Here is a 20,118-nt window from a genome sequence, read left to right on the forward strand (position 1 = left end):
GAGAGAGAGAGAGAGAGAGAGAGAGAGAGAGAGAGAGAGAGAGAGAGAGAGAGAGAAAGAGAGGGAGGAAAAGAGAGACAGTCGCGCTCCAGTTATGCATATTACGAGGTCGGAAGTGAGGAAATTCCGAAATCCGCGTCCTTGCGGAACAGCCGCGCGAGTACAGTCGCGCACGAGAATTCGAAAGGTTGTCGAAGCAAGCGGCGGGTCGGCTGGATCTTTCCCAGCTGCACGGAAAGCAAATCTCAGCTCATGTAACCGAACAGGGGAACCAGACGAACAACTCGCCGAAAATTTGATCCCACTTTCAGTCTCAATGTTTCACTTGACGCTTATTTTGATACTCTAAAAGTCTACATCACGCATTCTTTTGATTCCGTTCGATCCACTTACTTCGCCGCATTCTGTGCATTTTCTGCATTCTAACGAATTTCAGTTTCCATGTGTAATAATTAAACATACACTGATTCACCAGAATATACAGATGTTGGAAGGACTCAGGTCGAAAGTAGGACTAGAATGTCGATTCGGATTGTTACCTCAATGGGATCTATTTTCCTCACGTAAACTCGTGAAAAATGCAAAGTTCTATTGAATTTATCAACAAGGCTCTTCATTTTTCACGAATTTACGCGAAAGAAATAGACATGGTCGATTCACAGATTAGTGAATGTACGACTTTAAAATGGAACTGCGACCGCATTACCTTACTGTGGCCGAAGATATTCAGCTGCATTAAAATCATTTGAACCCATGTGGCTAGCTCTTCCTCTTCTCCATCACGCGAAAACCAAAGAACGAATAGCTCAGAATTGGGAGCTGTTTATGAGTTTCCGATTTCCATTAGTTAATCCTCTACTGCTCACTGTGACTCTGCAATCACGATCAAGTTTTCACTTGGTGGGAGAGCAGACAGTTGCACAGGAGTCTCCTGCGTTGAAGTTACTGCCTGAGTCGAAGTTTTAACCATTTCTCCCATCTGAGTTTTGTAACATATGTATATTCTGAAGGATCATTATATGTTTATATACACATGAAAACTGAAACCCTGCTTAAGGCCTCTAAATAGCAGAAAGCGCACAAAACTAAGTAGAAATAATGGTAGAGAGTAGTAGGTTCCGAATAGATCCAAGAGAAAGAAAAAATAGATCAAAAAGCGTTACCTAAAGATCCTTTACTTAAATAGAATCGAAAGCAATTGAAAGCATGCTTTCGAGTATCAAAACAGACGTTAAATGGAACGTCGAGGTCGAAAATGGGGTCAAAAATTCGACTCGGATGGGAGCAATTGGAGCTGAGTGGAAACCTCTCGCAAGTATTTTTTGCTCCTGCAGTGGAGTTTCTCGTCTGGTTCCCAGCAACAGAAAATGCAGTCGCACTAACTGAGCTGACTTTTTCTCCGTGTTGCGAACCGACATAATTGTGTCCTCAATCTTCTCGTGTCTTCTCACCACCGGCACGTGTTCGTTTGGCCCGTGAAATTAGAACGAGCCACTGAAAAACTTCGCCAAGAGGCCCGCCCCGTCCTGCCGTCGCCGCGGCCGCTCCAGCGAGTCGCTGGTGATACGTTACCCAGCTCGCGAGGTCGCCGATGTCACCTCGAGTTCCGAACTGTGTCTCGGGGCAGCTCGTGAGATCAATTCCACGTCAGCCGCGCGAGGCGACAACGATGTCTCACGGAGACGCTCAAGTAGAGAACAAGTGGAGGACGATGATGTCGTGAAGAAGATCGAGGCTCGCGAATTGCGCAAGCGGAAACGTCCGTCCTTGAGTCGTCTCCTATCATCGATCGCGACGGCGTGTCGACCGTTCGACATATCGGGCCTCGATTACAAGGCCTACCGCCATCGACTGATCGAGGCTAGTCTGCGGCAGCAGTACGACGACTATCAGCCTCCGGGTGACGTCGTGCTGAACTCGCTGCATCTCAACTCGGCCGACTCGGTGATCGGCGTGCGACTGAACGATCACTACGACCACAGCCTCTTCGACTTCGTCGAGGAATACTATGATGCCACCAAGACGACTAGTCGGGAGAACGCCGGGCGTCAGCCTCATCCGTTGGACCACTTTCTGGTGAGAGGCGCGAGGAGGCCGAAGACCGCCGAGAGGCAGACGGAGACGCAACCCGAGGACGATGTCGACCGCGAGTCCTTCGGTTGCGAAAGTGCCAGGGATTATCTCCCAGTGAACGTCGACAGCGTTTCGCCCAAATCGCCTAGCGTGGACACCAACGGGAACCCTCATGTTCAGCCGCCGAGCAATGCCTCGACTGAACAGAAAGTCGTCGTAAGGAGAAACGACCTGGATTCGACTCCAACGCGACCCCGTGTGCGCGCCTTTAAGGAGACGCGTGAAAGCAGCTTGAAGGAAGATCGGAGAAAGTCCTCTTGGACAACGAAGAATCGATCGGCAAGTGCCGGGAGCGCCTCGACGCTCCAAGGATCAAGGGCCTTGTCTCGAGCTGCTACACTGCCGGAGAACAGAAGACTCCTTGGATCACCGGGACGGAGGAGGAGCGCAGACCGTTTCGGCGAATCCGCGAAGAAATTGGAAGATCAGCCGAACAGACCGCAGTCGCCGTCGTCGTCGTACGGACGAACGGGCGGTGGTCGCCAGGAAGAGACGAGGGCGAATTTCTTCCCGCGCAGCTCCAGCGAGATCATCAGCGTCTACAGCGAGTATTCCGGCAAGCACCGGGACGAAACGTCGTGCCGTTCGCGGGAGTCATCCATCAGCCCTAGGAGTCGCGCGCGGCCCCCTTGGCTGTCAGGGAACCGTGGCAGTTCCTTCAACAGGAAATACGCCAATATCGCCAAGGACTCCGCGAGAACCGGTCAACCGGTTTCGGCGCGTGGCAGAAGCTTGCCTCGGCAATCGGCAGCTCCAAGTGGAGGACGGTTGTCGAAGCCCGTCAGCCGCGGTTCAACGTTGCCCGGGCTGAGAGCGAATGTAATCGCGTCGCGGCAAAAGGAACATATCAGAGTGCCTGCTGAAGAGAAGCAAGAGGAGGAAGAGGAAAAGGAGGAGAGAGAGGAGGAGGAGGAAGAGGAGGAACGCGAGCAAGATGTCACCGCGACATCTCCTCGTCCACAAGAAGACGAGTTGAAGGAAAAGGTCGGCAGGAGAAATCTCGTCGCGCAGGGTAGCGACGGAACTGTACGGATTCCACGGGCGTCTGGTTCACCCGAGGAGGGAGTACTTGAGCCGGCGATCTCGAGGTTCCCTCGGGACAACGCGGTGTCATTCTCTTCTCCGAGGACGCGGGCCTGCACGAGCCGCAAGCCCCAAGCTTCCTTTGACGCATCCGCCAGCGTGACGAGCGCAACAACCCCGCGGATCCGAGCGACGCGGGGGCCGCGCTCAGCGCGACTGGTCCCAGACCCAGGGAAGAAGCAACCGACCAGGAACACGCGCGACACCAGTGAAGATTCAAAGCCGCCGCTCATGCAAGATGGACGGACGAGTGTGGCGAGATTAAATCGCGGGCGACGCGCGGCGAATGCCGCCTCCGTCAAAGCCGCGCCGCTCGACTCGAAAATCGAATTATCCAGACAAGTGTTGAACTCCGCCGACGATACCGGCGATGAGCGCAGTGTCCCGCCGTCTGTCGACTCCACGAAAGTCGGGGAGCACGCGTCCCAGGTCGCCCCGCCGCGAGAGAGCGCCGAGAGGATGACGGGAGGTGACGGGGCAGACGCCCAGGAGGTCCCGGGTGTGAAAAATGCGCTTGGGCAGGCGACGGCGGAGAACAATGCGGGTTCTAATAACAGCAATCGCGTCGCTCGACCCAGGGCCCCCGAGACCACGCGGAATCTGAGGCCGAGGCCGGCCAGCGCGGGCCATCATCTCGCCGAAAGTCACCGGGTCGCTCCGCGGGGCGCGTCGACAGCGCGGAAAAGTGCGAATTCCGAGACCGCGGGCGGGGTAAAGCGCGTCGAACCCTCGGCAGGGTCAGCGCGAGCAAGGCTACTCCTGCGCGAGCACGGCGCTGTCGACGGGGCGGAGGCGCGGGGGAAGTGCAGCGGGGCGACCGGCACCGCGTTCGGCGACGAAGAAGAGCTGAGGCTACCGCGGCACGACTCGAAAATAGGACTCGCCATGAACTCCGCTCTGAGGAGATACATCGAGACGCTGAAGCTGGGTCTCCTGGACCGTAGCGATAAGCACGGTGTCGCCCTGGCGTCTCTCAGCCTCACCGACGCCATATCCATTCTGTCGGGGGAAAAGGCGCCCCTGTCGGCCGAGGAGACTCGCGAGCTGCAGAGCGTGCTGAGCAGGGTGGAGAGGAACCCCGAGTTGTTGTTGCGCAAAACGTCGCCGTCGAGCGCGGACAACACCGCGTGAAATTGCGACGGTACATCATCCCCCTCCTTCCGCGCCGTCGGTATCAGAGCCAGCGCCCCGCAGCTTAACGCGATTGCACGCAGTCTTTATCGCGAAACGATTTGCAATTGGAGTTTATTGCGCGCCGGACCGTGTCGCGCGCGGGCGAATTTCGGGTGTAAACGTTATACTTGTTGGAATCGATAGCGCGTGTAATTAAAACAATACGCCGGCCAATAGACAAAATGGCGTAGTCGCTGTTCGTTTCTGGCCGTACGGATCCCCGTCGCCGCTGAACGGGGGAAAGGAGGAAGGAAAAGGATTCGCAAACACAGGGCGTTTGATTCGGGCGTGATTGACGCGTAATTATATCACATCGGCCGGATCGTTGTTTCAATCCCGTAATCACAGAGCGGAGGCCCATTTCCACAGCTTGTGCAGCTGGTCGCGGTCATAAAAATCAGCGCGAAATCGCGTTCCCAGCGCAACCTACTTACCTACAAGTGGAACTGCTAGCGGCAATCAGCGGACCGCGGCTGAGGCCGCTGATTGCCGCTGGCAGTAACAATAGGTGGACGGCTAAGCGCCGTCGACGACGACGGCGGCGGCAGCGAGTGCCATGAAGCGGTTAATGAACGTCTCCGGCGGCCGTCTCTCTCTCTCCCTCTCTCTCTCTCTCTCTCTCTCTCTCTCTCTCTCTCTCTCTTTCTCTCTGTCTTTCTCTGCGCGTGATTTACATGCCAGTCCGCGGGCGTGATCCCACACAAGTGCCACCGTTTATTAATAAGTCATAAAGGAAACAGGGGCCAACGAGGCGAGGGAGTGAAGACGCGGGCTGAAAGTGTTTCTCGCGATGACGACAGACACTTACCGAGGAGACGAGGCCGAGTTGTTTTGTCCCTCGCTCCACCACGTGGACCGCCGCGTGCCGTTGACTGACCCGCGATCGATGCCCGCTCTCGGCCGATTACGTTCGTTATCTTACCACTCCACGTCGATGCGCGTCGTTGTTCCAATCAGGACTGGCCTTTCGCGCACTGGCTATATGAGTCCACGACGTCTACGTGTGGGTAGTGTAAGTTGGCCACAATTACGTGAGACTGACACAGCCTACAAAATTATTCTCGGCTTTTTCTTGTCCACACGTCTTTCTACGTAGAACAAAAAAGATCCAGATATCGTGGACGCCTGGAATCAAAGCGATGTGTCTCATCATTTGGGGGAAAATAGTCCAAAAGAATATGTATTCTGTTGAAATAAATGGTACCGTTAGAATCCTTATAGAAAACGCATAGAAAATGTTAAAAGAAAAACAGGAGAGAGAGAGAGAGAGAGAGAGAGAGAGAGAGAGAGAGAGAGAGATGAAAATCTTTATGAATAAAACAATACGGATTATAAATGCTAATAATGTTTATTGATTTAGAGTGACTCTCCGATTAATTTAATCGTCGATTTATTCCGTTGTAAAACCAACAAGGATTGGCCAGTAGCTATTTGCTGATCACGACGTAATTAATCGACAATTAAGTTAACCGAAGCTTGGTAAAATCCACCTTAAATTAATAAATATTATTTAACAAAAATTGATTAGCATTTATTATGCCATTTATTCACCCTTTGAATTTATTTATTTCGACAGAATACGTATCTTTCTGGGCCATTTCCTCCCAAATAGCGAGGCGCACATTACTTTGATATATCTTTAATCTACTCATGAATAGCTACAATTTTAACAAGAAATAATTTAAAATGCCGGAAAATATATGGGGCTCCACTTGGCAGCGCTTTTTCGCTCCAAAAAATTCGGAGAGTGACGAAATGAGAAATTTGCAAATTTGTTGTCTCTTTTAAACGTTATATATTTGTAATCTCCATGTCCAAAACACACGGATACGGTAACTATCTCATAATGTAATTACTCTTTTTCTTTTTGCGCACGCAGTTCAATGTAATTCGCAATATTCCACATAATTCCACATTGTTTACACGAGAAACGATTGTGTATCTACATGAGGTAGAAAATACGTAAACAATTCGCGCGGACATAATCTTGAAATCTGCGAACGCAGTTCCGGGGCGATATCACTCGCTCTCGATGTTGCTCGCTACGTTCTCGCGAGTAATTGGAAAAGTCCGTAATTATCGTTTATTATTATGATCATTATTATCGTGCCGCTTCGTATCGGGCGGCGATGATGGTAATGATATAATAATATTTACCATGGCCGTCAATACCGGATGGCAATAATGATGTATAATGCAATCCGAATTTTCGCGTTATCCATCACGCTGTTGAACCTCTCCCCGTCAGATTCGAGTTCGCGCAGTCAAGCGCGCGTACATTTTCTTTGCGATCACTTGGCGAGTGATCCGCCGGTGTTAGAGTGCTATTACCGGGTTGTCAAAAGCCGCGGGAGCAGCGGGTCGGATCGTTTCTATAGCGAACTTTAATCCCCCTTTGATGCATCGGGCTTTCAATGTACCTCTAATCAATCTTACTAATCTGACGTAAATTGACTTTCACATGATTAATGAGTCCGCGCCGGTACTACTGGCAAGTTTTTTGCTGCTCACCACTTTTACTCTCTCATTGAGACGTCGCTTTTTCGCGACTCGACCCCGTGTATGGGCATCTACGGGAGCATTCCGGCGGCTTGGCATCCCCGACGACATTCCGACCAATTTATTGGAAAGCCCACGTCAGTCAAGACGTTTCAACAGCCGGCTACGCTCGGAGCGCTTCCGATACGCCCGTATACGTCGAATAATATCTAAATCGGGGATTGAACCTTTTTAACTCTGCTGGGACCATCGCGGATGGAAGATCCCGGCCGCCAGCGTGAACTCGATCGAGCACGAAAGCGCGCTTTGTCCCGCTCTAATTTAACTTGGTCGAAACGAATTCGGCAAGCGTCAGAGAGGCAGAGGTCCTGAAAAAATTGGCGTCTGCCCTCGAGCTTCGCTGTGCGAAATCACGCGACTTTGGAATTACGAGATCGAAACTTCGGCGAATTGTCCACCTCCGGCGATCCTCTCAAACGATATTTCTTGCCAATTGTATTCACCAGCTCGTGCGCGCGCGGTGATTTCAGGCGTTACGCGAAGTCGAGCGGACAAGAGAGCGTATCTTTACCTCCGCCGGACTCTAATTGAAATTTAAAGCCGATGAAACGAGATTGGCAAGTGTCAAAGAGACCCCGAAAAAATTGGCGTCTCGAACTCCGCTGTGCGACTTCGAAATCGCGAAATCGAGACGTCGACGACTTTCAAACAATATTTTTCCTCAATTATATCCCTCAACTCACGGGAGTGATTTCAAGCGTGATATGGAATCAAGAAAGCACACCTTCCCGTCTTGAAACTTAAAGTCGATAAAACGGATTTAATAACTGCCAAAAACACCCGAAGAAGCGAACATCCACTCGAAGTCCGCTGTACAAAATATCGCAATCTCGAAATCACGAAATCGAAACGGCTCTTGAACAATATTCCTCTCCAGTTGCATCCCTCAGCTCGTTGGGGTGCTTTCAAGCGTGATGTTATGTCAAGAGGACAAGAGAGCACATCTTTACACTTCCATCAAACTCTAATTGAAATTTAAAGTCGATGAAACGAGTTTAATAAACGCCAAAAAAGTCTGAAAAAATTGACATCCCCTTGTTCTCCTCTGTACTAAATAGTGCGACTTCGAAATCACGAGATCGAAACTTCCGTGACTCTCAAACAATATTCCTCTCCAGTTGCATCCCTCAGCTCGTGGGGGTGCTTTCAGGCGTGATGTTAAGTCGAGAGGACAAGAGAGCACATCTTTACACTTCCATCAAACTCTAATTGAAATTTAAAGTCGATGAAACGAGTTTAATAAACGCCAAAAAAGTCTGAAAAAATTGACATCCCCTTGTTCTCCTCTGTACTAAATAGTGCGACTTCGAAATCACGAGATCGAAACTTCCGTGACTCTCAAACAATATTCCTCTCCAGTTGCATCCCTCAGCTCGTGGGGGTGCTTTCAGGCGTGATGTTAAGTCGAGAGGAAAAGAGAGCACATCTTTACACTTCCATCAAACTCTAATTGAAATTTAAAGTCGATGAAACGAGTTTAATAAACGCCAAAAAAGTCTGAAAAAATTGACATCCCCTTGTTCTCCTCTGTACTAAATAGCGCGACTTCGAAATCACGAGATCGAAACTTCCGCGACTCTCAAACAATATTCCTCTCCAGTTGCATCCCTCAGCTGGCAGGAGTGCTCTCAGGCGTGACGTTAAGTCAAGAAACCTTCATTTCCGTCAAACCCCAATGGACATTTCAACGCCGACGAGACGAATTTAGCAAGTGCCAAAAAGGTTTGCAAAATTGAGCATTCCACCGTTCTCCGCTGTACAAAGCCGCGCGAAATTATGAAAAACGAAAAATGTCAGCAATGCAAAGTAGCGCTTTTCCCAACAGCATTTCTTTCCGATTGCACGCTCCGGCTCGCGCGTGCGCGATGATTTCGGGCGTTAAGTGAAGTCGGGCGAACTGGAAAGCACGTCATTACTTCCGCCGGGCTCTAATTGAAATTTAAAGGCAATGAAAGGCGGAATTTAGTCAGCGCCGAAATGGCCCGAGACAATGGACAGCTCCCTCGGCGCCGTGGAAAATCGCGCGACTTTCGGAAACGAAACCAGGGAGAGAGGAGACGCGCTCCCATCCCCCGCGAGAGATTCTCAAAAACAACACTTCTAACTTCCATTACTCAGCTCGCGCGATGAGCTACTCGATAACGGGAGAATGTATTGTTCTCAGATCGACACTCGGGGCGACAACAATATCACCCCAGGCAGGAGCAGCGGCAGCAGCAGCAGCAGCAGCAGCAGCTGTTGCACAGGCAATATCGGCAACGCGCTATAAGGACCGATCACGTAGTTTCGCCACCGACTCATTACGGCGCAGGCCGCGTCGAGACTAGAATATTGCCGCGGCATGAATGCTGCACGTAAGGGGCCCGTCTGGCGGGCCGTGAACGACGTGTAATAAGCGAACGTAAGTTAACCCGGCCGTGGGAGGAAAAGCTGTCGCGTAAATCCCGACTAAAACCGCGAACACCTGCGCGTGCGGGAAAGTCTCGCAGGAGCCGGCGGAGAGCCCGCCTTCCTGTTCTTCGATGGAGATTGATTACTATAATTGACTCCGTGAGTCGCGTGCTCTCGTGCCGCGGAGAACACAGCGATGCGAGCCGAGCGAGACTTCCGGCTGGTATTCTCATTTTGTAAGTGCCTTTCGTTGATATTCGTTAATCAGCACTTCTGGTAACAGCCGGAGAAATGTAATCCCATTCTCAGCGGGATCCTCTTGCATCGAAAAAGAAAAGCAGCTAAGAAGGGAAGCAGTTGAATCGACAGGATCAGCGGTCATCCGTCTCCCTTCAAAGACATATTGTATTTATAGAATAAATTGTGCGACAAGGAGTTGCGTTAATATGGAGCTGCTAACCAAATCGCAATCATTGAATTAATTGATGATTCTCGTCGCAATAACTATATCATTCGTTCAACCGACTAAACGTTTGCTTCAGTGAATTTCGTTCGTTTAAGCAAACTCTCATTGACTCAACCACACAAGTATATGGTCTCGAGAGGGGATTCTTCACGAAAAGGAATGAAAAATATTCCAAGAAGGAACACTCGAATGGAAATTTTGATCCCACTTTCAACCTCAATACTCCATTTCACGTCTATCTTGACATTCCGAAGACATTACATTAACCTTTTTTGATCCTATTTAAATTACTAGCTTTGCTGAGAGGTCCTCTTTAGAACTTACGAATCGATTACGTTTTTTGCTATTTAAAAGCCTTAAATAGAGCTTTAGTTTCCATGTGTATCAAATATACATTTCAAAACACACAGAAACTTCAAGTCTAAAGTAGGGCTAGAATCTCGATTCGGGTGCTGTCTCTTATATTCTGAGCGAAAACTTTGGTCAAAAGAATATTTCTCTTCTAATGAAGACCCAGTAAACATCAATTAACGATAACGTTACGTCATTGTTATAATTTCCCACTCAACAATATAATATCTGTTACATATGTTGATTGGGAGAGGAATAATATTGTACTTGAAATATTTTCTTATTGGTCGCAGTAGAGTCCTCTTGAAGCCATGTACGGAGTGACTATCGCCACTTGGAATATCTTCTAGGCGAAAAACAGAGATGATCTCTTCCGATCTTCGAAGTTACTCTACTTAGAAGAAGAAGCGTTCTCTCCTAAGTGGAGCAACTTCGAGGATCCGGCCAGGCCAACTCTGTTTTTTGCTCCTAAGGCATTCCAAGTGTTGGCAACAGAGCTCAGCCTGTACAAGAAAATCCCGCCAAGAATGAGATGACATAATCAGAAATCGAGAATATACTCGGATACTAGAAAAAAGTGCCTCACGTCCGAAATTCTCACGCTCCCGTGAAGCAATTAATGTCTCGAGCTCGTTGGACGGAGCGTTTTAGATAAACGCGCGCTTCGTACTTTTTACTCGCGCGGAGTCATTGCCTTAATCGACAATATCGTAGTTGTCACGGTTGACGAGACAAATAGCCGCGGCCGCGGCCGAGGATGCCTTCTTAAGATTAAGATTAATACGCAGAGCGGAGAGGAAGAGAGAAGAGGAGGAGCCGCGCGAAACGGCGCGGCATTCGCGGTCGTCCCGATCGAATCGATTCGCAAATCGACCGGTCGATCGGGCCGCGCGGAGGCCGCGACGGTTCGTGCCGGGCCCCGTTCGTTGATTCTTGTAATATACATACGTACATGTATGTATACACGTATATTTAGTACATAAATTTTATACATCTATCATAATACCGTACGATGATAATCGATCGTTACACCGTAACAATGATATGCGAGAGTGTGTGACGTAGAGGAGAGTATCAATAAATAGTAAACGAAAACGCGCGTGTATGTGTGTGTGTGTGTGTGTGTAAATCTACGCCGCCGCGAATCGACGTCAGGTCGCACCGGCGGGCTGGCGAGGGTGACGATCTCGCGGATCCAGCGAGATCGCAGAATCACGTCGGGGAATCGGTCGATCGATCTACGAATCTGTTGGCCTCGCGTCGAGTGGCGCGTCGTGATCCTCGCGGCCGCGATCTTGCGGTGAAGCTCTCCCCCCAGCCGGTGCGACCTAAGCTCATCTCGCGGCCTGTTTTCCTGTTACCCTTTACATTACGTTGCGCTACGTACTTCGCCGTTTAACGGAACGCAAGAACCACATCGAGGAGACCACGCGGTTATTAAGCTACCAGCTCGCAACGAGCATTATTAATTGATCGGTGCCGCGGGTCGATGCGGGCGTCGTCGTTGATGCGCGCGAATGCGTGCCGGAAAAACAAGTGGCTCTCTGTCTCCCGTGGAACGGACAGGAAACGAAAAAGTTGTGTTTCGCAATGGTAAGTGGCAATTGCATGTGCTCATGGACGAAGAGGAAGACGCCGGGCTAGCCAGCCGGCTGTTTGTCTAGCTGGCTGGCTGGCTGACTGGCTATCTGCGTCGTGATTGGCGCACCTTAGACGCCAAGAAAACGGAACTTTGCAAATATACAGTTCCCCGCGAGAATATAGCTCCCCGCTCGCAACGGAATGATTCGGTTTAATTAGGCGCTGGTAATTATTCATCGCGTCAACTGTGCACAATTCTATTGCAACCGTGAGAGAGAGAGAGAGAGAGAGAGAGGCAGGCAGGAAAAATACTTTCCGCATTTCCGCCAGCTCCCGCGGGAATCGTCATTTAATATTTAATATAAGATCAAGTGGGAGGATATAATTGAAAAGTGCCCTGAAAGGAATTACGGTAGAGAGCGATATTTTTCAACGCAATGAAATATTACTGCGCGTTATAATAAACGATTGAGAGCTCGTGAGCTTTCTTCTCAGCGGTGATGAGAACATTGCGAGGAAGGGCCGATCGTTAAGAAGAGAGTGTTGCATCTACATGTAAGATCCTCGATTATATCGCTTGGTTCACGAAAGATTTCGCGAGACGCGAACGGATTGTAGTCTCGGCGCCGCTAATGATGCTAATAATAGGTGTCGGGTTGAGACACCAAGAGAAAAATATTTGAACATTTATATGCGGCATAAAAAACAAGTAACACGTCCATGTACGCTTTCCAGTCTCATTCAACGTTAATTGAAAGCGTGCGGAGAGAAAAGCACTGGAAAATTAATTTGTGGAATAAAAGAAGTTTGTCTCACAGAAATGAACTTTGTGCGCCACAGATAAAGAGAACGGCCGAGCTCTCGTAAGCTCTTAGCCCCATTTTGCGGCATTCAAATCGTAAATTATTTTATTACAAAATTAGAATTATTCATAAGTAGATTAAAGATATATAAGCACCAAAGTGATGTGCGCCTCATCACTTATTAAAAATTAAAAATTAATCGACGTACTTTGTCAAAGTAAATTGTATTGTTAGGACCCTTGCAAGAAACATATAGGAAATATCGTAAGAAATGGAAGAGAGAGATTAAAGTCTTTACTAATAAAATAATATGGATCACAAGTGCTAATAATATTTATTGAATTAGGGTGACTTACCAAGCTGCAATTAACATAATCGTCGGTTGATTTCATCGTGATCAGCAATGGTCAATTCTGCTATTAGTTATTTTACTTTTGCTTTTATTTATTTCGACAGAATACATGTATTTTTTGGGCTATCTTCTACCAAATGGTGAGGCGCGCGATTCAAGTATCTTGAATCTACTCACGAATAGCCACATTTTCGTCAGGAAGTACTTTGAAATTTCGAATGCCGCATTATGCGCGGCTGAACTCGCGGCCGCACTCTCTTCGAGTCTTTTCTCCTTGTTGCGCGTCGAACGTCGTGTGTATCTCGCGACAATATATTTTATAATATCGTCGCGCCGCGTCCGTTCACCCATGGTATCGACGCGCGAGTCGCCTCAGGACCCCGTAAGACGCAATTCCGCGTCCAAGCATCGGGATAGTAACACGCTCGCGTTTCCCCTCCATAATGCCGACATTATCGCCGTAAGCCGGCGATGGTTTACGCGGGCTTTAACGCCACGCGCGAGATCCCGCCTAACCCTTATGCTCCCGGGGAACGCTCGCGTGTGATTTTGACAGCGGCACACGTTGATCCTCTATTGTCTGAGCTCATCAGCGGGCTCATTCGGCGAGAGTCTTATCGCCGGGAAAGGAATCTGCCGGCGACGCCGGCGCACACTCAAGACCGCCACCCCGTTAATTACCGTGGACTATATATTCGCGCAGCGTGTGTACATGTGTGTGTGTGTGTGCGCGCGCGCGTGTATATCGTATCAGCACGGAGTAGAGTTTGTCGAGCTCCGGGCGACGCATTTAGCGACATAACGAGCGCCTAATTTCTACTCAACGTGGTGCGTGCGCGCGAGTCGATAACGCTCTCTCGCTTTCTCTCTCTCTCTCTCTCTCTCTCTCTCTCGCGCGCGCACACGCGTGTCGCGGTTGCGCTTTGCACGCGCATTATCGTGTACGCCGCACGCTTCTGCACCCGCTGCGATGAAAAATTACCGCTAACAGCGATCAGAGGACCGGGAGGGAGCGGGGGGACGGCTCGGCGAACTCGTCGGGATCGGGGCGTTAATTAATTCGCTTCTGTCGGCCACATCCGTTGTGTCTGTAATTTAAAATTTCTCCCATGCCCTTCTCCTGCCTCTCCCCCCTTCCCTCCGGTGATAGATACATATATATATATATGGATGAGTTATAGGAATTCTGTGAATTCGTATAACCTTGTATTTTTCGCGGAGGAGCAAAAGAAGAGAAACGGACAGAAGCTTCATGCGAAAAAAAGAAGGAAATGGGGAAATGAAACGGACGAACCCGAAGCTATACGCAATCGATGCTTGAGACAGAGAGAAAAAGAGCGAGACAGAGAGAGGGAGGCAGAGAGGGAAAGAGAGAGGGAGGGAGAAGGAGAGAGAGGAAGATTCATCGATCTCTGTCTCCACCTTCGCCTACGTGTCAAAGTGACGTTACGTTAAACGTGAAATCGCTTACTCGTAAGTTTGCACGTTGCAATACTACCAAACTATCGTTTACTCTATCAAAAGTGGCAGTCAACGAAGTACTCTTATCTGAACGAGGCACGCTCTGTCGACTAGTTCTTACAGCTCGAAATGGACGCGCGCCTCGTCCCCGTTTCGGGGCTCTAACAGCCCTATCACGCGCGGTGTCGCGTGTTAGCCTATGCGACAGGGGGACGGAGAAGGAGACGAGAGAGGCGAGAGAGAGAGAAAGGGGTGCGGATATCCGTATTTTCTTTTAGCCGCGTGTAACCTGCCGGACAAAACGGAATCCATTACGGGCGTACGTAAGGAGAGCGGCGCGCGCCCGATCCCGCGGCATTTCCATTTATATTACCTTGTCGTTATTCTTCCACGCTGCTTCCTCCTACTTTCGCTCATCCTCTCTCCGTTCTCTCCTCTCACGCTCTCTTCATCTCTCCCTCTCTCTCGACGGTCGCTCGTCCTCCGCCCTGTCGCGTCGTGTGTCCCTGTCTTCTCTTCCTCTTTCACGTCTCTCTCTCTTTCTCATCTCTCTCTCTCTCTCTCTCTCTCTCTCTCTCTCTCCTGATCCTCTCCGCCACTTATTTCTGCCGGAGGACCACGGTGAAGACGCACTTGCTCGACCAGCCGGCCTCGTCGCCCGCTTCGTACTCGATCCGGTGACCGCCGACGTCGAAGCGACGACCTGGGCTCTAAAAAGGAGCAAGACGGAAAAATATCGACGACAGATCGGTGGCGCGACGACGATAACAACGAGGGGACGAAGGCGCTCACCCCCCTATCGCGATCGGGGCTGGTAAGCGCCTTCGCGGCGAATTTTTGGCACTAGGAACGTCGCCTTCTCCATCCCCCCTCCCCCACCCTCGCCTAGCACAGCCAGAATCTACCCGCAACATTCGCCGTGCGAATCCCCGCGCGTTCCTCGCGCGCCAGAGAGAAAATTATGCTTAACTAATCTCACGGCCGCAGGGGTGCCGCGGGGGTACCGCGGGCTCTCGCGAACGAATGCACCCCTTCGTCCTCCTCCCCAACCCGCTCCTCGGTCGCCCCTGGCCTAGCCGGAATCGCTTTTGCTCGCTCCACTTCCTTGTCTCTTCCTCTGTATATTTCGCCGCTCAACAAATTTACATAATTCATCAAAGCCGCGCGGGGCTTTGGATACGAATGACGGGAAACCGGAGTATAATTCGGATAATAATTGATGCGCTTCGGCACAAATAAGCTAATTGTGGAGCCTCTGATATAATATTACGTTATATTTTGATATAATGTTACGCGCGCGCATGCACCCACGCACGTTAATTAATTAATTATCGTCGCGCGTCGCGGTCTCGCTCGCGACGGCGGGGCGATCTGCAACGAAGCGCGTGCTCGCGTCGCGACGCGCCGCGTCGTTGAAAGCGTCGAGTGGAGCGAACATGCGGGGTAAACTCGGATACACGACGGCCATATGGATGGCCATAAGGATGGCTGTAATTCGTCCACACGGAGAAAACACTAGAGATATCGCTTGCCTAAATGTGCTTGCCATAACAAAATATTAATGCTAGTTTTCGCTCATGCATATAATGCATACGAGATGGTAGTAATAACCATAGTGCTCTGAAAATGGTAAACCAAGCTTCTTTACTGCCTACCCATATATGTTTAGGCATTGCTCTCAATGTTGTATGGTGCAACCAAACTCTACGGATCTCTCAACCATAGCATTCGTTCCGCAGACCACAACAGAGAGACAGCAATATTCCTCCGGTTGAGACAACTACGTACACGAGAATGTACTTAACTGAACATTATCATAAGAACTATGGCTGTGAGAACTGTATAGATAGACATGTAATAACGACAACTTTTAATGCCGTGTCTATTTCACTTGAAATCACTTGAATTTTCTCTCTAATCATAGAACATGGATTTAGCAACCACAGTAGTTTTCTCCGCGCAATAATTGCTGAAATAGTGCGCCCTTATAGTCATTCTCAAAGATAATCGACATTTACAACAGTTTATACTTACGGCGAACTCACATCTTGGCAGAGAAGCAGAAAGGCAGAAGCCAATCGTGCTAGTAGAAAAGCAGAATCTGTCGATTATCTGATCGCCAGCGCGAATTCTGATTGGCTTCTGCCATTCTGCTTTTCCGCCAAGATGCGAATTCGCTGAAACGTATTTAGCAATTATTGGAGAAATTACAGCCTATGGTCGTCTCTCTCGTATGGCCATCATAGTCGAGTTTATTCCCCACAATCTAAACAGTTTTTCGAGCAATTGCGAAACGACCAGACATCTGTCGATGTTGCGCGGGATAATATCGTCCTCGTTAATGAGTGTTTCCACGCTTGTGAAATATTAATGATCGCGTTCCAGCCAATCGCAGCTCGTGCGTTCGTTACGTGCGCGCGCGTAATTCGATGCGCATCGCCGGAATGCGTGTGTCGACGCCTTTCCATTATGTATCATCCGAAAATATCGCGCGCGGACTTAATTATCGAGATATCAGCTAACTTTTATTCACAGCGCCGCGCCCAGCAGATTAAAGTCATGCAAATCGAGCAGTGCTGCTCATCAAATAATCGTACGACCGACCGGACATACACGCGCCGAAGCGTGCATCGGCTGATACTCGTCATAATCTGCATGCACAGTACCGGCATTATAATTATTGCGTCAGCCAATAAATTTGAGCGCTCACACGAGCGGACGAGCTGCCACGCGCTACTCCAGACGATTCTTCCCCGCTCTTCGATCCATTGGACGTTAGTCGGCGATTTTTCAAACTGATTTCTACTGAGAACTCGGTCGTCTACCGCAGTTTTACGACGTTCCCTCACTTCACCCTTCATCCACCCCAAATAGCTCGTTTCTCCGTATTCTTTCAGGAATCTTGCCATAGAATTTAATTCTGACTGCAACTTCGCGCGTAGAAAAGTTTTCCTCAGACAAAGCAAGAATAACACTCTTGCTTTCCGGGCTCAATGCAACACTTTGGGCCATTTTGGGATCAGACGGGAGGATTCGCCGCGGAGTAACTCGCTCGCATTACGTGAAAGCAGGTTATGCGCGACCATCACCAGCTTTCAGTTTCTGCGTGACTATTAATTGAAAGGAGTGCCGGGGCGCCACAACAAAATATTCCACCTACATTGAGCTAAAGAGTATCTCCACGTATAAGGAATAATTTGCGAGATAACACAATAATTAATGCCAGTACTGTACGACTGAGTTTCACTTGCCTCGAAACGAAAATAATACACGGAGAGAAATTTGTGTTAAACATTACTGTGGAATATCTATTATAACCGAGGAACAGGTCGACATTCGCGGAAATAAATCATAGAAATCGACTATCCTTTCGTTTCATAAATGCCATTTATATTTGAGGGGCTTAATATTTGAGGATGTGCTATTAAAAAGAATAAAAAGATTAGTTTAATTTAAGAACAGTCCCGCATTTCAACTGAGTTGATTAGACAATTAAGGTCAGCCATCATAATCAAACATTCCGGCTGCTTCAGCTGAAATACGGTTGACTTGTCCGTGAATCGACTAATCTGTTGTTTTCCGTGATGTACTACACACGAGAAAGTATAACCTCATGTTTAGCGGAAAATCCTTTTATGTAACTACTTCAAAGAGGATTCCTCTACTAAGAGAACTCTTTAAAGGAAAATATTCTAGCATCAAACAAAAAAAAACTCTAGTTGCACAAGAGAGGTGCTATTTTCCTTTTAAAAAACTCTTATCCAAAGAGCATCTCACTTCTAATGAAAAGGAATAATATTGATTAGAATATTTTCCTCTTAGTTTCAGAAGAATTCTCTTGAGATCACACGAGAGTTCCGCTAAGGGAGAGATTATATTTTCTTCGGCGTATATTTCTAGCGAAATTCTCGCTATGTTTCTAGCGAGATTTACCATGTTCTCTCTCCTCAGCGAGGTAAGACATTACTGACAATCTCTATTCCTGCACTATCAGAAATGGAACAATAAAACTGAGAAGAATTTATATGAAAAGGAAAGAAGCTATGGTATTCTCTCCGTGTAGACGATATGATACGATTACACCAAAAAAGTTGTATTCTCCATACAAAAAGACTATATACTTCTCCGTCACTCTTAACTCTTAAATATTCTTGTAGAATAAGAATATTTCCTTCTTTTCCTAAGTTTCATACAATATCTTCTGAAATGAAGAAAATATTCTTTTCCTTGATATCTAACCTTTACGACAACTGTCGTTTCCTGCGACGAAATGTCGCTTGTTACGACAAGCGACATTTCGTTGTTCTTACGACTTTTGATGCAAGCCAGACGATTTTCATGTGCTCGCGCAGAATTGATTTTATATAACTTTTGAAGAGTGTATGAATCCAAAAGTGGCAAGAAGAAGGAGATTTTATCGAGATAGCGGAAGTACTTATGAGAGAATTTTTAAAAGACAGATATTAAATAGGATGTTAGCCTTCTTCAAGTAAATGTAATTATGACTTTCAATATTACTGATTAAAACTGATTACTTTTTAATGTGCATCAGAATTTTATTCGCAATGCAGTATGTTAATTATCTCTAGTACGTAACCTGAATTTATCAGAATTAGAATATCTAGTACTAATATTTATAATATTTGGAATATATATAGTACTAATCCTTTACAATCTAATATTTAGAATATGTAGTCTTTTTTCTGATCTTTTATAAGATTCTACTTTTAACGTAAGAGAATCCTTTTGGCGCATATTTCAGAGGAGGATACTCTTTATGTAAATGGAATTTTTTAAAAGGAGAATGCAATTTTTTCAGTGTAGCGAAAAAGTAACATGAGTAACCTGATCTTACCTCGTTGTTAATGATTCTCGTCACTTTGACGTTATCCGTGAAGGTCGGCTCCGTCCATGTGATCGCCGTGCCGTTCCTCCCGACGACTTCGATGTCGTTCGGACAGTCTTTGACTTTCGGTGCCTCACCACCTAAAGTTCAAGGGATTAGCAAATTGTGTAAGTAATAGCGGATCCTGCCCGTTTTATCGCGCGCGCATACCGTCGCTCGGTCGCTAAGAAATTGCAGGTCGCAAGAAAATTCGTCGGGTCGAGTCGATTCGCGTGTCAGGGAGTTCGATTTCCGCATTCGTCGCCGGATGACGGAGTTGGCGACTTGGTGGTGGGGCGGGGCGAGCACCGAAACCCGGGAGGAAATTTATGCACGATTTCGCGAGACACGGCTTTTCGCGAATTAAGGCGTTCCCCGAGGAAACAATTCGAGACTTTGGCTTTTCGTCTGTGTGCATTTTTCTCCACAAACATATCTTCCAAACGCGGGAGAACGAAGTTTTGGTCGGATTGACCAAATCTCTGGTGAAACTTGAACGAACCAGAAATTCTAGTTGAACCAGATCTCCAGTTAACTCCGGCAGGATTCTGGCAACTTCAACCGGAATTCTCTGGCTCGTTCGTATTTCGCCAGAAAATTCATTAATCCAGCCATGGTTTTCCAGCCCGTGTAGACATTGCGTTTGATTGTGCGTCTGAGATAACCGTCCTGATAACTAATTAAATGTGTCTTCTGCCCGGGAATATATATTCTGTAATTAGAAATTTATATTTTATACATAATGGAAGAATGTGTTTTTATCGGAGCGCAAGAACAACGCGTGACACATGAGAGAGGTGATGTGTTTTCACGTCGCCACGGAGAAATACGATTTTGCAAAGGGAGAGATATTTCTCCTCCCATTGTACATTCGTTTCCC

At 48.1% G+C, this 20,118-nt stretch overlaps 3 protein-coding genes across 7 annotated transcripts in view; 2 read left to right on the forward strand and 1 right to left on the reverse strand.

The window, feature by feature from the left end:
- Nucleotides 1-9,106, forward strand: part of LOC116854028 (nucleolar and coiled-body phosphoprotein 1-like) — a 10,509-nt gene extending 1,403 nt beyond the window's left edge. Inside the window, exon 2 of the mRNA XM_032835492.1 lies at nt 1,486-9,106. Within this exon, the coding sequence (XP_032691383.1) occupies nt 1,486-4,347 (2,862 nt within the window). The 3' untranslated portion in view covers nt 4,348-9,106. The remainder of the gene's footprint in view (nt 1-1,485) is intronic.
- LOC116854030 (fibrillin-2-like) overlaps nt 1-11,251 on the forward strand; it is a 79,646-nt gene extending 68,395 nt beyond the window's left edge. The window contains exon 22 of the mRNA XM_032835495.1: nt 9,113-11,251. Coding sequence (XP_032691386.1) covers nt 9,113-9,306 — 194 coding nt within the window. The 3' untranslated portion in view covers nt 9,307-11,251. The remainder of the gene's footprint in view (nt 1-9,112) is intronic.
- Nucleotides 5,382-20,118, reverse strand: part of LOC116854027 — a 50,922-nt gene continuing 36,185 nt past the window's right edge. For 3 of the 5 annotated variants that reach the window (XM_032835489.1, XM_032835490.1, XM_032835488.1), the window contains 2 exons: nt 19,209-19,339; nt 11,087-15,063 (listed from right to left, as the gene is read on the reverse strand). In XM_032835489.1, the coding sequence (XP_032691380.1) occupies nt 14,953-15,063; nt 19,209-19,339 (242 nt within the window). In that variant the 3' untranslated portion in view covers nt 11,087-14,952. Of the gene's footprint in view, nt 5,515-11,086; nt 15,064-19,208; nt 19,340-20,118 lie in introns of those variants that run through there. The other 2 variants (XR_004380067.1, XR_004380066.1) reach the window with 2 other exon arrangements.

This window comes from Odontomachus brunneus, unplaced genomic scaffold (genome assembly GCF_010583005.1).
Source record: "Odontomachus brunneus isolate Ranch 3 - 2012 unplaced genomic scaffold, Obru_v1 Obru_scaffold_007, whole genome shotgun sequence".
Classification (NCBI taxonomy): domain Eukaryota; kingdom Metazoa; phylum Arthropoda; class Insecta; order Hymenoptera; family Formicidae; genus Odontomachus; species Odontomachus brunneus.